This window comes from Boleophthalmus pectinirostris, unplaced genomic scaffold (assembly GCF_026225935.1).
Source record: "Boleophthalmus pectinirostris isolate CB_2022bp ecotype Guang Dong unplaced genomic scaffold, ASM2622593v1 HiC_scaffold_22, whole genome shotgun sequence".
Taxonomy (NCBI): domain Eukaryota; kingdom Metazoa; phylum Chordata; class Actinopteri; order Gobiiformes; family Gobiidae; genus Boleophthalmus; species Boleophthalmus pectinirostris.
In genome coordinates, this window is record NW_026571190.1 from 27793222 (window position 1) to 27813160 (window position 19939).

General features: G+C 37.9%; 1 protein-coding gene and 1 long non-coding RNA gene across 2 annotated transcripts; both read left to right on the forward strand.

The window, feature by feature from the left end:
• Positions 1–638: 638 nt before the first annotated feature.
• On the forward strand, positions 639–8248 carry melk (maternal embryonic leucine zipper kinase). Its single transcript, XM_055158735.1, is given in 19 exon segments — positions 639–789; positions 1001–1117; positions 1601–1686; positions 1866–1982; positions 2056–2199; positions 2631–2699; positions 3156–3248; positions 3491–3589; positions 3731–3799; positions 3990–4088; positions 4174–4235; positions 4237–4258; positions 4405–4536; positions 4664–4819; positions 4895–5171; positions 6568–6667; positions 6747–6894; positions 6982–7085; positions 7163–8248. Coding segments are annotated over 18 exon segments (2034 nt in total). The 5' UTR covers positions 639–789; positions 1001–1038; the 3' UTR covers positions 7341–8248.
• Positions 8249–10738: 2490 nt separating this feature from the next.
• On the forward strand, positions 10739–15048 carry LOC129410358 (uncharacterized). Its single transcript, XR_008632840.1, has 4 exons — positions 10739–10842; positions 11323–11375; positions 11453–11499; positions 12333–15048. It is a non-coding gene; the product is annotated as an uncharacterized LOC129410358 (long non-coding RNA).
• The last annotated feature ends 4891 nt before the right edge of the window (positions 15049–19939 follow it).

A 19939-nucleotide genomic window follows, 5' to 3' on the forward strand; every position in this document is an offset into this window, starting at 1 on the left:
CACCAACACCCTTTGGAATCAATACAGCCTAGTAGACTAGATTCAGTAGAATGATTAATACTCACAATCACCATTACATGAATAAGAGGTACATGGAGTGTGTAATAAAGTTAAGGAACATCATTCTCAAACTAGTTTGCATTATGGTTTGCATGGACAGCCAAGAATACATTTCTCTTGCCACTTTACAAAAAAGAGAGAGATTCATAGAATGTACAGGGAGAAACAGGCCAAGAACCTTGGGTGTCCTCCAAAGTTTCTATTCAGTACATATATTTTCTCATAACCCCAAATGTAGACCAATAAAATAAAGACTAAGCCTATTAGAAATAAATCTTCACTTAACTTTGGTATGGTTTCAAATTCATAATGTATTGGGATGTCATGGTGGCGGATGACAGGAGAACCTTGGGATATTTTCTGGAAAAAAACGAGTCGGATTGTGCGGCTAAGCAATCGGTTAGATCGGAAAATGTAGCTGAATAAACATGGCATACAGACCATCTTGTACCATCAGAGTCCCCATTTCGTACGTACATTAATTAATGAAACGTAGTTTGCCCCCGCCTTGTCTGACCTCGAGTCGAGTGCGGCATTCAACCACACGAGGGCGCAAGACATAAACCGGAAGTGGGAAGTACGTCCTGACGTCGACGTGCGAAATTCAAACTTGAGCAACAAAACACGAATAGATCCATGCAAAAAACTCGCCTTCTGCTTTTCCGTATGCACGGGGTGGATTTCTAACTCGTTTAACAACATTGTGTGACGATTTTGGGACAGTTGTAGGTAAATCATCTGTCTTCTGATTTGTTACACAAAGCGCATGATGATAGATTCTTGATGTCTTCATAGTACTAAGAGACTGATTAGCTCGTCACTAGTCACCATATCTTTTACAGCGTTTACTAGTCACATTTCTTTCATTGTTATTGCTAAATATAAAGTTTATTTTTAGATCTATCAAGTGCTGCTGTTTCAAACGGCCTTTTTTCTGCAGAGAGTTTTGGGTGTGCCGTGGTCACAGAGCTCAGCACGATGCCAGTGGAAAAGACAGAGCTGCGTGGAGCGGAAGAACTACACAAATACTATGAAGTTTATGAGACAATAGGCTCAGGTAATGTGTAATATGGATTTGAGTCCAATATTTACACTTTACTGGCATGTTACTTTTAATATTTGCCTATGGCGATCTTATGTTCAAAATCAAAAACTGGGGCACACCCGGTTTGTGATACCTGATGATAAAATAATAACATTGTGAAACGAGTGCGTAATTAAGGAAAACTAACTAACAGACTAACATCAGTCAGTATACTCATTTTCTTCAGTTTGGTCATTTTTAAACATCTTTTTCTGTATTTTACCTAAACTAATGGCAATGTATGCCTCTCTTTACTGTTGACAGCTATCAGATTAGTCAAAAATAGGAACACCTGGGACATTTCTTGTATAAAACTGGGACAAATAAATGGTTCTGTATAAATCTGCTGGGACTGTCCCAGTTAAATAGGGATGTCTGGTCACCCTGTATTTGCCTATTAACTCTTTGTTTATTTTGTCGTGTTTTTTTTTTGTTTTTTTTTTTTTTTTAACACAGGTGGCTTTGCTAAAGTAAAACTTGGGCGGCACAAACTGACAGGCGAAAAGGTTGCCATAAAGATAATGAGCAAAAAGGACCTTGGGGTATGTTAATAAACAGTTACATCAAACTGAAATGGTTTTGTAATTTCTTCTCATTTTTTTTTAATTTAATTTAATTGATTTTGTAACTGTAGAAAATGCAGCAACAACAGACCCACAATTAAACAGATTGGGTGAAAACTGCACTGGAGTTACTGACATATTAGTATTACCCTTTTTAGGATGACCTGCCTCGAGTGAAGCTGGAAATTGACGCCATGAAGAACTTAAGCCATCAGCATGTCTGCCGCCTTTACCAAGTTATTGAGACATCCACACAGATTTTTATGGTGATTGAGGTAAATGACAATCTGAACGAAACACCTGCGCCATCTGTGAAGATGTAAACATTTGTATTCTTTTTTTATTCAGTACTGTCCTGGTGGAGAGCTGTTTGACTACATAATTGCCAAAGACCGTCTTTCAGAGGAGGAAACCAGAGTATTTTTCAGGCAGATTGTGTCAGCTATTGCCTATGTCCACAGTCAAGGTTTTGCTCATAGAGATCTTAAACCGGTATATACTTACTGCTTTAAAATTACACGTAGGTAGGCCTGTCATGATAATTACTATATCGACTTGTCCTTCAATATATGAAAGCTGGGTCAATATATTTTTGGGCTCAATATTCATCGTGGGTACTTTTTCTTTCCCATTTTAGCCATTTTCAGCTGCACAGAGTAGAAAAATTAACTTGTATGGCAAATTATCGATTCAGTCTGCCATTTATTTGTTGCAGCTCAGGCATTTTAATGATACCCTCTTTAAAAATGTGTTTACTGGCATTATTCTGCTTTGTGTCAGTGGCCCTTTAAATATTACTGTTTATCGCAGTATATCTCTGTAGCAATATTTCATGCTTCAAAATGTGTCATTGTGACAGGCCTACATGTAGGTGAACCTAATATATCTGAGTTCTGTGTTCTATGTTGTGTTTATGTTTTTAGGAAAACTTGTTGATTGATGGAGATCACAATTTGAAACTTATAGACTTCGGTCTGTGTGCTAGACCTAAGGTATTTAATTTGTACCTGTTGTAATGATTTATTCTTTAAAAACCCTCTTTATTTCTGTTTATTATGGCTCTCAAACTGTACCAGTATAAATTCTGTTTTTAAAGATGCACTATGTAACATTTCTGGTGTGGGGTCCTTTAAAAGCTTGTTTCCATGGAGATGTTATATATTTTACCTGAAATGTTCCACACTGTGACGTTAAACATTTCCATCTTATATTTATTCAATTACAGGGGATTTTATTACTTAAACTCTTGAAAAAAATGCATTCTTATTGTAAGTGGGTGTCACCTTTCCACAGATCTGACTTGTAACTTGGATGATGATAGTTGTCCCCATAGAGATAAATAAGTGAAAGGACAGGCTGTGGAACATTCTCCATAGTGACGAGCAGGTGATGGACCCCCCACCAGAAGAGTTGTGTATTGCACCTTTAACATAGTCTTTGTCGTGCAGGGTGGTCTGGGCTATGAGCTGATGACGTGCTGTGGCAGTCCCGCTTACGCTGCTCCTGAACTCATCCAGGGGAAAGCCTACATCGGTTCAGAGGTGAAATCCACATCCTTATCTATCTATGCTACATTTATACCAGAACTGCACCTGTCTATTTTTACCCCTAAAAACCATTTGTTTTTTCCACCAAGTTTAATGATTACCTGCCTGTTCCACATTTTGCTTCTTCATGGTGTGCTGATCATATTCGCTGGTGCATGACTCGGTGCAACTGAGCTGTGAAATCCTGTCTGAAACGCTTGAAGCTGAAATAGTGCTGTATGATGTGTAACTTCCAGGCCGACGTATGGAGTATGGGAGTGCTGCTGTTCGCTCTGCTCTGTGGGTATCTGCCCTTTGATGACGACAACTGTATGGTGCTTTACAGAAAGATCACAGTATGTCATCTATATAAACACCTACATACCTGCTGTCCTGTTTGTATTTCAAATGGATATAGATCAATAAGATACTTGTATATTTATAGCAATGGTTTGGTTATTTTTATCTCTAATGCAACTTTTGTGTTTTGTTTTAAGCGAGGCAAATATGACAACCCACACTGGCTCTCAACCGGGAGCATTCTCCTCCTGAACCAGATGATGCAGGTGTGGGTTTGATAATTATTTAATTTTTTTTTTTACTATTTAATTGATTTTAATAATCATTGTTTTACAATACAGATTCACTTTTTTGTTTGTAATGTTCTTCCTTTCTTGCTTTCTTTATCAATTACAATTCGTAAAGCTTAATTAAGCCCTGCGCAAATTGAGTTGTAGTTCTTCATGTGTCCTCTAGGTGGACCCCAAGCGTCGTCTTACTGTCAGACAGTTGTTGGATCATCCCTGGGTGTTAAAAGATTACAACAGCCCTGTTGAGTGGCACAGCAGGCTGCCGGTAAAAGGAAAATACTTGTGCGTTTTCTATAAATATATAAAAATATTTACAAATAAATTTGTTGTGAAATTGTTTGTGTTTGTAGCTAGGCCATATTGATGAGGACTGTATTACTGAGATGGCTGTCAACATGAAGCGGTCAAGAGAGCACAACTGCACTAGTGAAAGAGGTGTGTCTTGCTTTTGCTTTAGCTCATTAAATTATGTTTTCTCTGTCAAACCCCTCACAAAAATCCCCTTTTGTAGTCCTCATATTGAGGAAATCTTATGGTCGTTGCTGGTAGAAATGCCCTCTAATTGCTGTGATCTGTGACAGTGGCAGTATGACCACACCACAGCCACCTACCTGCTGCTGCTGTCAAAGAAGCAAAGGGGTAAGCCTGTCAGACTGCGCGCTGAACCAGTGCTCCGTGAGGACTCCTGCTCTCCATTACACCAGGGACTCCAGGTCAGACTGCAGAGCCACAATCCTCTGTGCTGTTCTTCACATGCTCAATTTTACAGCCTCTATACTGTTTTATCACCTAAGGCTTGGGCTTGTGTTTCTGATTTCTCTTTTGTTTTTCTTTTATTAGACAAAAGAATCTCTTCAATTCAGTGAGGATGAAGATGGTGTGATTGTTGGTTCTTTGGACTTTTACTCTGAATACTTGGACGATTCCCCGTGGCGTACAGTCACACCAAATACACCCAAAGAAAGGCAGGATAAAATCCCAAGCAATAAAGTGATGGTATGTATCTACACTACTGTCTTTCAGTACTAATCATTAATTGTTCAAAAGTAACGAGTGAGTATGTGTCTGCAGAGAATGGCATCTCCAGTCGTAGAGAGAAGATGTGCTTACAGCCCAATGCCAGAAAGGGGGCGAGCTGCTGGGCACCGCCCTGAGAGGCGGGAAAAGAACCAGGAGCACACCACAGAGAATAAAGAGAACATAGGAGTTCCAGAGCGAGATGCAGATAAATTCTTGGTGCCTCCTCCTCAAACTCCTGTATCCAGTAAAAAGACCGGCCGACCCAACAAGAATGTGCTCACAACTCCCAATGACAATGTCAGCACCAAAACCTCAGTATCGCCAAGAGGTAAGATTTAGTAGACCTAGAAGACCTCGTTAGACCCATGCCTGTAAGAAAAAAAACATTTTTTTCATAAACTGTTTTATTCAGATATTTGCATTTGCTCACTGCTTTCTATTCATTTAGTCTTTTTCTCATCTCATGCTTCTTTTATTATTACAAGTGCCACATCCACATGCCCTGCATTTGCAAGTAAATTGTCTTCTGGTAATAAACTCATTTGTTGGACTTGTTTTTATCCCAGAGCCACTCATAATTCTATGATTTAGCTGTCATTGGACCATTAAAATGGACACACACTCATTTGCTCTCAGACACTTATCACTGTCAACTCCAAGGTAAGGTTATTATCAGGACGCTAATTCTATTCACTTATCTAAAAGTCAAGGACACTAATATGAATGGAGAATCGTTTAGGTCTTAATTATTTGTCAAGGGGAGTTTTGTTCAGATGTCCAGCCTCATTAGTTTGCTCTTCAAAGCTTTGTCATAACTTGGTTCAAGAGCTTCTGTGGAGAAAGCGTATGTTAAACCCTTGAAATGTGTGTACAGTTGCTGCTCCTGCCGCCCTCTATTCTGTAAGCAGCTCTACACTGTTGTGACAGTGTCCACACATACACATGGGCTCTGTGTGTGGCGGTCCCCAGGCATGTGCTGTGACAGGTGTAGCTGTCTCTTTCTTCTGCTCACTGTCCCACGTGGGCTGTCATGACACATGTTCCTCTGCCACTAAAGCCTAACTCTGTAGGTGTCAGCCCTTTTGTCTGATACTGTACCTTTATCATATTAGGAATCCAGTGGTATTTGTGTTTTACAACCTTTTTAAGTCTGTCCTATATGTAGGCCTGTCATGATAAAATATTTTCAAATGCGATACATATATATATTGAATCTACTTTGTGCCACTTACACAATAACCCAAGATCAGATATATACTCATTCTTAAATGTAAAATATAAATCAACAGGAGAATGAAACATTTTAGTACTTAATTTGCCTCTGTAATGAGTCATAGAAGTTATTAATTCAACTGCAATGCTCAAATCATCCAAATCAAATCAACCAAAAAAAAAAAAAAAACGTTCCCCAGTAGTGCAAAGAAAATGTACACATGATAAATTTTGACCTAACATTATATTGAACCTACCTATATGAACATTACCTACGTCAATTAATATAAATGTCCTGCATATTTTACTTTTTGATGTTCAAATGGCCTTTTATTCCAAATAAATTAAACTGGTAAATGCTTTTTATTTTACCATTGCCCTGTTCAATTCAAAATATTGTCTAAAGCGCATAGACAGATTCCGCTTCCTGTTCATAGGTGATATGTTGAGGACTTTTGCCCATTTAGTAAGAAATTTAACAGTTTGCTTGTATCTTTTCCTGTTTGTTTTAGTTGGAGGTAGTGCCAGCAAAGATCAGAAGAAGACCAAAACATCATCAGAGAATGGTGAACCTTCAAATCTAGAAATAATGGCTTTGAGTCCTGACAGACGGTAAGTAGTGTCCTTTAATCATGTAAATGACTGTAAAATAAACCGTGAAAGTACTATGATTCTCCTTGTTGTGTCTCAGGTCTCGATCTTTGGACATGGCCAGCAGTGGAGACAGTGGTAAGAAGAGGAGGGCAGGTAAAATGTTTGGGTCCTTGGAAAGAGGCCTAGACAAAGTAATCACCATGCTCACTCCAAGCAAGAGACGAGATGGTCCACGCAAGATTAAGGTACGGGATAAAAGGCTACAAAAATGAATTGATGATGGATTTGTAATGTGTATTTGTGTTGAGGAATAATTTTTACTTCTTTTTAAGGTGCAATACAATGTGACGCTGACTAGTCAAACAAACCCAGATCAGGTCTTGAATCAGATCTTGTCTGCTCTACCAGAGAAAAATGTCGACTTTACACAGAAAGGGTAGGAATGATGGAAATAAAACTGTTGGATCTATTCATTTTAAGCAAACACTAAATAGATGTTAAATTTCTTTTAAGGTATACATTGAAGTGCCAGACGTGGGGTGATTTTGGAAAGGTGACCATGGCGTTTGAGTTGGAGGTCTGCTTTCTGCAGAAGCTCGACGTTGTGGGGGTCCGGAGGCAGAGGCTTAAGGGAGATGCTTGGGTCTATAAGCATTTAGTTGAGGATATCCTTTCCTCATCCAGTATTTAAAACATTTTGTTTCTGTTTTAAGAGCACTATGTACAAGAAGGAAGAAGACAATGGAGCTCAAAAGTGACCGCCGCCCCACCCTCCGCACGGTTCTGGAAGTAAATTTTTCATTCATTTTCCCTTAGACCTTCCAAAAAAATTTATGTTAAAAGTCTGAAAGCTTGTTTTCAGGGCTAATCACCTACGTGGTAATTAATGACCACAAGACCTATAATTTTATTTAAAGTTGCACTCTGTAACTTTTCTGGTAGGGGGTCTGCCACCTGCTTGACTCCACATTGTACATGCTATTGTTTTTCCTGAAATGTTCTACAGTATAGTATTTAATTTAACTTTCTCCATTTTCTATATTCGTTACCATGTAGCTGATTAGCCTCTGTGGTGCCTTTGAGCTCTTAGTATTTGAATTTTTCTATGAGGACAAATGAATGGAAAATTTACTTCTAGAACAAGAGCAGGTGGTCACTGTTAAGCTCCATAATAAGCCGATTATTTTAGATTTTTAAATAGTCTTAATGCACTACACCTGAATGCGTGTGCGTGTTGCGATGCTGTACAGTAGTTTTACACTTTTTTTTTTTTTTTTTTTTTAGATCCAACATAATTAATAAGTGAAATAGATTCCCTGCTGTAAATTCTCCTGAGATAAAGTGTGTATGTAACAAGCCTGTTTCATCTAGACCTTCCAGCTGCTTGTTACCATATTTATGTCTAGATGTTTATTCTCCCCTCTAGGTGTATGTAGTTGGAATAACATCAACACAGCATTATTATTTAACTGACATTATTTTTATGTGCATATGTTTACAAAGCTCCATCATGTCTTACGTATTTGTCTGTTGCCTTTGTTCTCGTTATCTTGTTTTTGTAATTGTATCTGTAAATGGTCTATTAACAATTTAAAAACTGCAAAATAAATAGTTTGTGGTCCCTACTTTGTCATTTTAGAGATGGAGTTGCTTGAATGATAGAAGTGTCTTTGCTCACGTCAAGAACTGTCATTGATTCAGTAGTTTGACAGTAGTTTTCCACCCTGTCACCACCCACCTGTTCTGCCTGTGTTTTCCATATATCTTATTGATGGGAATATTTAAATTAGAGACAGCATTCTATACCACAGGGAGTACGACTAGTTTGGTTTTGATAACTACACTTATGGCTATATTTCTAATAATGGAGATAAGTTAAAAGTGTTTCTTTGCAAGCTGTTTTTATACACATTTACACTTGATTGGGATTTTGGTTAGGGTCATAACATTTTCAAAATCAAAAACTGTGACGCCGGTTTGGGATGGTTGGTAATAATAAAACAAGTGCGTAATTAAGGAGAATTGTTCTGCACTTGGCCCATTCATGACAAACATCTGACTCAGTATAATCACATTTTCTTAATGTTTTGGTCATTTTTAAGCAGTTTTTCCTGTATTTTACCTAAACAAGTGTCTCTTTATGCCTCTTTACTGTTGGCAAGCATCAAACTGGTCAAAAATATGGACATTTGGGACATTTCTTTTATGAAACTGGGACAAATCACTGGTTTTGAATAAATCTGCTGGGACAGGGGACACAGGGCTCAAAACTGGGACTGTCCCAAGTAAATAAGGATGTTTGGTCACCCTAATTTTGGTATCATGAATGGTGTCTTTCTCAATATTGCATTTCCAGCAGTAGCAGTACTAGTAGTAAAATAGAAATCACAATGTTGCTGTTGTCTTTCTCAATAATGCAATTTCAGTGTAGTAATGGCAGCAGCATTAGTAAAAATAGAAATTCAAATGTTTGGGTATCACCAGTGGTCTTTCCCAAGAATGCAATTCCAGCAGCAGTAATAGTAGTAGAAGAAGTAGTAGTAGCAGTGGCAGTATTAGTGGCAAAACAGAAATCCTACATGTAAATTGTAATCGATCTTATCACATGATGGTAAATAATTTTCAAAGGTTTTCATGGCATAGACATTTAGAGTGAATGTCCTGGAAAAATATCTTAAAAAAACAAAAACCAAAACATGCAGTAAGCACTAAAGACCTTCCCTTTTCTAATGTTTAGTTTGAATGTCTCCAGCAGTTTTGCCCTGAACATGTCTTGTGTCAAAATTCATTGTGGAGCTGGCTTGTGGTTTGATTTGGTATTTGCATTTAGAAGAATTAGAACAGGTTTACATAATCATAATCTATCCAATTTACATAGCATTTCCACACATCCAGCTTCACTTCCTCACCTGCTCCACTGTAAACCTAACAGTGCAACCAAAGCCTTGTAAATGTATTTTGTGCGCTGAAAATGGGGGCTGATCATTGTTATTGCAAGAACGGCAGTTGGGAGCACAATTTCAATAATGATCATTGCCCCGGGCTGTGTGTTGTATGTAATAAATGTACCTCGTGTGCATAATACAGATAGAGCATTCCTGCACTCCACATGTTCAAAGGCAGGAGGCCACTTATTCATGACAGTGGTGGGGCTTGATGGGCACGCATTTGGGGCAGGCTCTCCTTGGCATCTCGGTAGGAGGCTGGAGATTAAAGATGGGTTGCCGTGATTATAAGGGAGGGTTAATAGAGTCTGAGGAGAGTGGGGGGTACGTGACAGTTTAAGACAGAGGTGAAGGTGAGAGTAAACAAGTAAAAATATATCATGGTACTATGAGGGGCTGTGACTCCTGCAGGAAATGGGTTCACTGGTCATGTGTGGACAACAGCTGGACCGAGGAAATAGGACCATATGTAAAGTTGGGGGTTAAGTTGTTATATGATTATTGTAATTATTCACAATTTATTTAGAAATGATTAAGGGGCCCATATTACACTATTTTATGATCCATGTTATAACATTTCTTTGTTAAAAACATACCTCAAGTTGTGTTTTGTTTCATTCACACATGTTTAACACACAAATCCTTCATATTTAGGGTGAGTTCTCTCAAACGGAAAACATTTTGTACCATCTTGAGATGTCATGCTCCACTGTGTTTTTAAAATCCATACACCTTCACTACAATAATTTGGATGAAAATATCGCTTCTTGACATCACAAGGTGGAACAGAGCATTTATTTTGATTTGGAGATTTAAACCAACTAATAATAAAGGGTTACTCAAACAGGCATGAATGAATGAAACAAAACACAACTCCAGGTATGTTTTTGCTATGACAACAGTCAACACTACAACATTTCTTCAGTTTTGTGCATTATATTACCTTTAATTATGTTGTACAAATATGTATACTGTGGGGATATGGGCAAGTAGAATTATTAGACTTTATTTTAATCAGTATAATTTGACTGTTGTAAACTGATTCTCTAATGTGGTAAATAAGATTACATCATTTAGGTTCAGCCCTTACCCCTCCTTTCAAACAGATGGCGCTAAAATACAAAATTGTGCCACCCTGTTGAGAGGAAGCCCTAAAGTTTGCCAGTCCCAAACATAGCAGCTGTGATCAGATGCTCAGGGCATTAGGAGGGAGGCAGAGCTTTTGAGCTGCAGACTGGAACAATATTGGTACGTTTTTTTTTCCTACTTGGATTATTATTGACTTGGAAATTATCATGAAGTTCTAAATGATTACTTGTCAGATTACATTAGTTTATCTATACTGTAATTCCAAAGAATGCTCCATATTTAATTGATGTTTGGTCAAATATTGTTTATTTACCTTTTGGCGACACAGTACAGAGTTAGGGTACAGAATAATATTTCAATAAATTTTTGTGATTTCCTATTTATTTTTTAATTTAGGCTTGAGTTGAATATTAGCTAAATATATTTATGGTCTGTTACATATTGACATGTTATCTTGCTTTATTTAAAAAAAAAAAAAAAAAAAAAAAAGAAAGAAACAGAAAACTTTCTATATCTTTATATCACGTTTGCACTCCTGGTCCTGCTCCATTTAAACTTCTTAAAATACAAAATGTGGGTCAAATGTCTGAGCGGATTATGCCACCTTTATGCCAGCTTCTTTTGTAACTGTTTATATAGACGCAGCACAATGAGGGGTTTGCTTGGACTGGCTCTTATTCTCCTTTTCTTGTGTAAGTAGGAGTCATATTTTAATAGTTTTCATGCATTACAATTCTCTCTGCTAACACCCATTTTGTACCACACGTAGGGCTTCAGAAGTCCCACATGTCCAGCAGCAACTATACTCCTTGTAAGGTAAAAATATTCTAATAAGATTTACTTTTTGGATATAGCAAAGATATATTTTGTATTACTATATTTCTATATTTTATTTTTACGTGCACATATAAATTTGTATAATTATGCCTTATTTGACAACAGTCTCTTGCTATTTTTGCTACTTATTTTTGAATTTATTATTAACGTTTATATTGTTGTTCTTTGTTATTATAATATATTGTGATGCATGAGCTACTGTGTCCAAATGATTTACCTTGTGGATCAATAAAGTCTGGCTACGTTTATTGCAATAGTTAGTTAGTTCACAAAGAGGGTCGTGAAATATATTTTTGGATTGTGTACTTGGGCAAGACTTAAGTAGTTCTGTCGCAATAGAATCATGCTGGATCATGCTTCCAAATTTGTTATTGTTACAAGCCTGCAAGTACCTGTGGGTAGTTCTCCACCATGAAGGTTGAACGAGGAATTGAGGAGTGAGGAGTGGGCAATAGTAGCTCAGTTTGTAGTGTTTCCCCACTGATCTGAAGGTTGGAGGTTCGAATTTCTCGCAACATAAATACCATTGGTTAAGTTGTGATTCAAGCTCCTATGGATGAATGCTGCTTGAGTTGTGTCCTTGAGCAAGACACATAACCCACCTCTCCCCAGTGTCTGCGTACAGTGGTGTATGAATGTGTGTGTGACTGGGTGGTTCCTTGATGTAAAGGACTTTGAGTGCCTTGCAGGTGGAAAACTACTCTATAAAAATGTGACTAGGAATACATGTTTAACTGTATTTGAACTTATAATAGACATTTTAGAAGAAGAATATATTTAATTATGCATATCTGTTTGTTTTTTTTTTGTAGGATGTTTCTTTGAGTGATTCCACCGTGTCCCTGCTCCTCTCCCCTCTGTCCCTGTACTCCTGGCTGATGTCCACCACGCTCAGACTGGTCCTGTCCCTTCCAGCTCTCGTCCTAAACATCCTGCATCACTCCTGGTTTTTGCTGATGGCCTTCCCATGGTGCATTGCTTCTATTAGTCTCTCATTCGTCTTCACCATTTTGCAAGTGGCTCTGTATCTTCTTCATCTCTCTTTGGTGCTTGCGGTTGTTGCTATTTTGACCCTCTCCAAATCCCACTTGGCCAAACAGGATATGAAAAAGAAGAATATATCGAGCCTGCACAAAGTTTCTACAAGTAGAGTTGGACATCAAGGCTGAAAATACCAAGCTGAAGTCAATTTGTTTGGAGCTGCCTTACCTTCATCTATTAAATTAACATTTCACAGTACATTTTTACTCCGGCCCTGTGTGTAAATTGGCTTAGAGAAGCACTAGAGAAGCAACAGGAAGAAAAGCTCTGATTAGTGAGCGTCCATGTGACCTAAATGAGGGTGAAAATATATGTGCTTGCTGCCTCTTCAAGCCCTAGTCCACTTATCTATCTCCCAATTATCTACGGATTGTTGTACTGTTTTCTCCCTATCTACCAGTGTTTTCATTAGATATGTCCGTCAAATGAAGATGAGCGAGGGAGAAGGGAAACAGCAGAGAGGAAGAAAAGGAGGTTTTCCGCTTTTGACTGGTATTAAGTTTTCTGTGTACATCGCAATAGATCGTCCTGAGAAATACTAATAAAGGGAGTTAACAGTGAGAGAAAGTGTAGAAAGTGAGTTTCGTGGGCACTGAGGCAAGATTGCTCCAGCAGGCATTAACCAGGACAGGCAATGGACAGCACAAGAAACAAGAGTTAAAACTGTTCATGAGTGCACACGGGCTTTTAGAAATCCAATTGGTGTTTACAGAATAATGGTGTCTTTCTTTGTAAGACCCTTTTCAGCCTTTTCAGTTTGCGCTAGCAGTTCATAATACATTTTGAACAGCAAACAATATATGAAAACAATGAAGCTATATTTTCAGCTTTTGAGAAGGATGGAGCCCAAAAGATTATTCTCAGTGCTACTTTTCTTTTATAGATGGAAGCAAATTATAAGAAGTCTTAGTATTAGTATGTTAATATTAGTGTAGTATTTTAATTTGTCTCATTTCAAAGGATTCTCTTGTACTCCTATACACTCCTCATGTATGCTGCAAATTCCAGTGTTGCAAATAATTTAAAGGTGCACTGTGTAATTTCTCTGGTCTGTCCCTTGCTTGTCTCCATGGAAACGTTATTGCTTTGCCTGGAGTGTTACACAGTCATCTATCGAGCATTTATTTCAGGTCTTTTAATTGAAAAAATACCATACAAACATGCATTCATTATGTTACTAGTGTCGCCTCGTCACAGATCTGACCTGTAACTTGGGTTGGTGACGTCTCCATGGAGATACATACGTTTATTTCCATACTGGGCGGCAGTAGCTCAGATGGTAGAGCGTTTGTCCACTGATCTGAAGGTTGGCGATTCAACTCCTGCTCTCGACATAAACATCATTGGATGAGCGGTCAGATCTCCAGTACCCACATGAATGCTGTCTTTGTGTCCTTGGGCAAGACACTTAACCCACCTCGCCCCAGTGTCTGCGTACACTGGTGTATGAATGGGTGGTTCCTTGTTGTAAAGTGCTTTGAGTGCCTTGAAGGTGGAAAAGCGCTGTATAAAAATGTGACCATTTACTGTAGTACAACATTCCAGCCCAAAGCAGTAACATCTCCATACTAACAGATGGTGAACCGTCTACCCGTCAAGTTACACAGTGCACCTTAAAAATCTTTTCCGTCCATGGATAATATTATTACGTTGAATGGATTGAATTTAATTTTAAGTTACTCTTCTGAAAATGAACATAAATATAAAACTTAAAATGGTATTACTTTGACTTCAAATATTTCTTTAAAATTGCACTTATTTAAAAACAAAAAAACAAAAACATGATTGATCGAACAACAAACAAATGAAACTGGGTATCATGTGAAAAGAATGAGTGAACTTTTAGCGCTTGAGTGTGTGCGTGTGGGTGTGCGCATGTGTGTTAAAAGAGACAGACAAAAAGACAGAGGGGAAATGAGGCTGGATCATAGAGATTTATTACATGGCCGTGGCATCCTAATTAGCATAAAGACTGGACCGGCCCACTCAAGCAGAGAATTAAAAACCTTAATTGTGCTGTCAGCCCTCCTCTCTCTGTCTCACTGTTGACTCTCCCCTTTCCTCTCTCTATGAAGTAGCCTGTGTCTGCCGCGCGGTTTAATTGTTAGTGATAAATGGGGAAGCGGGATGTTTGTAATTGTCTCTGAGATGGGAAGAGGATGGCATTGATAGAGCAGAGGAACAAGAACAGAACAAGAGAAAGCTTCCCTAATTCTGAAAGTGATAGGAGAGCAGCCCAAAGCTATTTATCAAATATTTGGGAAAGTTGTAAATGAGTTTGGCAGTGAACACTGAGGACGTGGGGCGATGTGAAACAAGGCCAAATTCCAGCTAGAAAGAAAATGTTTTTTATCAAGTTTGACAATACATTTAAAGGGCATTAGAACTATTAAAAGGGTCACAAATTTCTATTGACACGGTTAACAAGAACACCAGCCATTTAAGATACAATGACTATATACAGTATGACTTTTGTTTAAGTTCATGCCAAACGGAACTTGTAAATATTTGAATAAATACTTGAGTAGCCAAACACAATTTTAATTTATGTGTGTGTCTTTGTTGCATTATTTCACACGTGCCACCTTGCCTATTTGAAAAAAAAAATCTGTTCATATAAGGAAATCTTTGCAGTCCATTTTGACCCAACCTTTTAAAGTAAATTTTGGACAACAGTGCATTGTATTGGAAGGACCCCAGAGAAACTGTTGATTTCTTGCTCAATTTCAGTTCAGATTTTTTAAATTCAGATTAAAGATTAAAGGTTTTATTGTCATTGTCATGGAAAAACATCAAAATTATAGTTAGAGCATCAAACTCTGCATAGTTTGGATGTAAAGGGCACTACCAAAGGTGCAAGAACCCATAAAGAACCCCAGTGTACACATTAGCACAATAAAGACATTCAGTGCCACCATACACCAAAGCCTTTTTCCAACCTTTTAATAACAGCAAATATGGCTCTTCATCCTAAACATGCATGGTAAAATCTTGCAGCTAAAGTAGTCCTGACCAAGCCTAGCTCAAGATCACAGAGAAGCATTGAAGAATGGGTCACTAGGCTGGTGCTTGGATAACTTAGATATTTTATGGTTGTGCAGAGCACAAATGGACAATGGACATGAATAATGGACACGTGTCTTGTGATAAGTTCCGTTTGTTGTCTGACTGTAGTGTGTGTGTGAGTGTTACTGTGTTTTTAAGTCCAAGACAAATTTCCCCTTTGGGACATTAAATTTTGTCTTATCTTATCTTATCTTGTCATTAAAGGTGCAATGTATAACTTTTCAGGTGGCAGGTGGAATGTATTGAATGTATTATCTATTAAACCTTTCTATCTTTATGGAGACCAAACCAGACCAAGTCACAGGTCAGACCTGTGGAGAGACAGAATGCCTGTTTTTCTTGGCATTTTTGAGCTATAAAACCACTTGGAATTTAATAAATGTATTAAACTGTTTAATACCATACTGTGGTACATTACAGGCAGACAAATAACATATCCATACAAATGAGTAGGTGATGGACCCCCAACAAAAAAGTTACATAGTGCACCTTTAACCTTAACCATAGATGCCCTCCTGATACAACGTTTCTCATTTATCCTGGTTTGGAACTGGCACATGGAATGACTTAACCTGTTTCTCCCAGTGGCTGTATTATAAAATGTTATAATGTATAAAGAAGGTGGGGATATTGCATAACAGTGCTTTTTCTAGAGGAGTTTGTGTTTTTGCAAAAGTCCTCTGTTTGTGCTGTCAGCGTCTCCACAGCAGCAGCAGCAGCGTACGAGGTTAAGACTTGGTATCCCTTCACACACAGAGCCTCTCCCTCAGCCCTGACAGCTCGCCCACACACACCGCTCCAGTGTCAATGCACTGTCTCAACTTCCTGCCCCAATCCTATACCTCCTTTTTAACCTATCTGCCCTTCTCCCATCCTCTCCATATCTTCCTTTTGGCTTCCTATCCCCTCTTTCTTTTTCTTCTTCTCTCTAATTGGTCTCTGCTAGGTTAGCTGAGACAGGCCTATTCATCATAGCACTATCCTTAGAGACAAACCCTCTGGGAGCTGGTGCTAGATAGACAGAGTCAGACGGGAGGGCAAAGAGGGGTCTGCTGCTTGTCAACCCTCTCCCTCTCTCTCCCCATAGTGTCAGAAAAAACCCCAGAAGTGTAGACGTATTAGTCCAGCTATTAGTTCACTGCACTGTTTAAATGACTGCCAGCGAAGCATCTTGAGGTATATCTGATGATGTGGGACAGAACAGACATAGTGTATAAAAAGTTAACATGATTTCTGATGTCCAGTGGGAGACATAACCAGGCAGACATAAGTACTGTACATGCCAGTGTAATGTAGTGCGTGTTGGTGATTTGCTGTAAAAGGGCAATGAGAAGCATGTAGGACGAATACTGTGAGGTTGACATGTCATCTGGGAAAAGGTCAAACCAGATTTTCTCATGTGGAAGTGGGATAGCCAGGAGTGTTTGTGTGGTTGATGGAGACAGCAACTATCAGAGGTAAAAGTGTTGGGAGAGCATATATAAAATTGATTTCAATATTTTGATGTTTTAAATTAGAGGGCTGGTTCAGGTTTATAATGTAACTTTTAGATTAATTCCATGTCTGTGCTGTACTGAGGGCTTTCACTGCCAACTCATTACTTTTTATATTGGCCTATGTCATTAGAGATAATACTCAAAATAGTTACCAAGTAAGTACAAAAAATATCGAGAGACTGGTGTCAAATAATAGTCTGATTCATCAGCCGGTTTCAACCTCACAGTGACAGAAATCGTTCGCTTAATGGTAAGCAGGCACTTTTTCTATTTAACCAATCGCAGCTATTTGGTTGACACGTATGTAACGCGCCGCTAATGGAGCTAACTGGTATATTAAGCTTTTCCCAAATCCCATAGGAAGAAGGACAATAACATCTTTCCTCTTGATAAAATTCACCATTCTCTTTGTTCTGGCTTTAAATCCTCGATGTCAGGAATCGTTACCAACACAGAATGTATGGCTCTTGTCTGATTGGCTGGTGACCGAACTCTCACTTCTGGGGTTTTTGTGAACCGTCTAGTGTATTCTGATTCCTGACCTAGTCACTGGAAAGAAATGAAATTGAGTGGAGGCAATAGGTAGCACCAGCCTGGCTAGTCAAATAAGGCATAAGCATAAACATTTACATGTACAGGTAAAGTAAAAATAGAAATATGGCAATACAAATATATCTCTCATACATCAACATGAGACTGGCTCACAAGAAACACACATGATGTAAAAATATAAATCAGGGGTCTCTGAACTTTTTTTCTTTTTAAAAAAAAATAACTTTTTTTATTTTGATATCTTAAAATTAGAAGGCTGGTTCAGGTTTATAATGTAACTTTTAGAGAAATTCCATGTCTGTGCTGTACTGAGGGCTCTCACTGCCAACTCATTCCTTTTTATATTGGTCTATATCATCAGAGGTATAATACTCCCTGTACTGTAAAATAAACTTTCTGTGTTACTCCAGGGTCAAGCCTCTTCTTCCAACTTTCAGACTACTTCAGTTTATTTTTAGTTTCCAAAGAGAACTTTTATTAGGTGTCTCTGAGAATATTGATCACATTGAAAAGGTTATTTATCATGTAAGTATTAAAACCATTGGAATAATTAAGAGAACAACATTACCTTGCATCATTTTTGCTTTATGAGTGAGGAACATGGTTCTGCTTGAATTGTTTTCTCTGCCCTGTGTCTCCTTAGTCCCTTCTCGTCCCAGGCAGTTGCTTCCACATATTTCTCGTCCAACAACATGCCTAATTGGACAAAATGAGGTGTCACTCCTAGTTGTTACTTTATGGTTCCCATCCAATAAATTGCCTATTAAAATGCATAGGCGATATCATACATACTTTCTTACTTTACTTTTTGTTTGTTTTAATGATTACTTTTAATGTAGTTGCTTCTACAAATATGTGTCTAAACTTTATAAACTTTATATATGCAAGTAAGCCCTTAAATATCACCATTTGTGGCCTGTCTACTGAAACAAAAAACTGTAGAATGTATAAATAAAAAACACTGAAATCTTTGCTTCACATATAGCTTGATAATGTAATCTCTATAATTTTGTATCTTTCATTGTTTTGAATTTGAGGACAATTATTACAGTAGTTATCAGCGAGTTAAATAGAAATAACTAGACTTTTTAAAACTGTTTTCTACCAAGATAGCTTAATCAGGGCAGTTTTTCCTAATGAATTATGTGTGAGAAACTCAAATATACTTTACATAAGCATAATTGCGCATTAATGACCAGTGGAGAAAATAGAATAAATGAAACAGCAGCAGAACGTGCAGCTTTTGTGTTGAATCAGTTCATTTCCTGTTTGGTCATTCTTTCCTTTTCTATCTGCAGGACTTGGCTCTTAAAAGCTCTACTCATTTTTTCTGTACAAACTGCTTTTCACTAATAAGTTGAGGCCCAATTATATTCAGCTGGCACCACACCTCCCCCCTACAGGGGCATGGGAGGGCCAAAAAGTACCAATGCTGACTGACGTTAATTTGCATGACTTCTTGGCCTCCATAAGTACCATTGTTGTGTGTCTGCTTCGTGTGCAGAGGAAGAACAAGAGGGTATAGGAGAGATAGAGCTGTCAGTATTTAGTGTTATGTAATCAAAGAAGAGGCAGAAGAGTCAAGGGCCATATAATGTCACATGGATGTTAAACTAAACTCTGTCAAACACTGAGCTGATAAACCATCGTAATGTTCGCTTACAAGCACAGCTCTGCTCAGATACACAACTCTACTTCAACATTCTTTGTTTTTCTTTGTTTTTTTTCCACAAGATGGTTTGGGGGCAACAGGTCTGGTTACTGACTTTGCCAGTTTCTCAGTTTGTTTTCTAATGAATAGACAGAGTAACTTCTTAAAAAGCAACAACACAAACTTGCTGCCATAGCCTAATATAATTTCCTGTAAGTTCCTTTTTTAATGGGAACACAATTACAATTACACATGTATAGATTTAGACTTAAACAAAACTTATTCATCCACAAGGGAAATTATTTGGACACAGTAGCTCACATATCACAATATATTACAATAACACAGAGCAATAATATAAATGATAATAATACATTCAAAATAAGTCCCCAAAATACCAAGAGATTGGTGTCAAATAAGGCATAACCATAAAAATGTATGTGTACAGGTAAAATAAAAGTAGAAATATAGCAATGCAAAATATCTCTCATACAAGAACATGAGACTGGCTCACAAGAAAGGCACATGATGTTAAAATATAGATCAGGGGTCTCTGAACATTTTTTCTTTTTTTTTTTCTACAGAGGGCAGAATATGGAAACACATTTAGGAG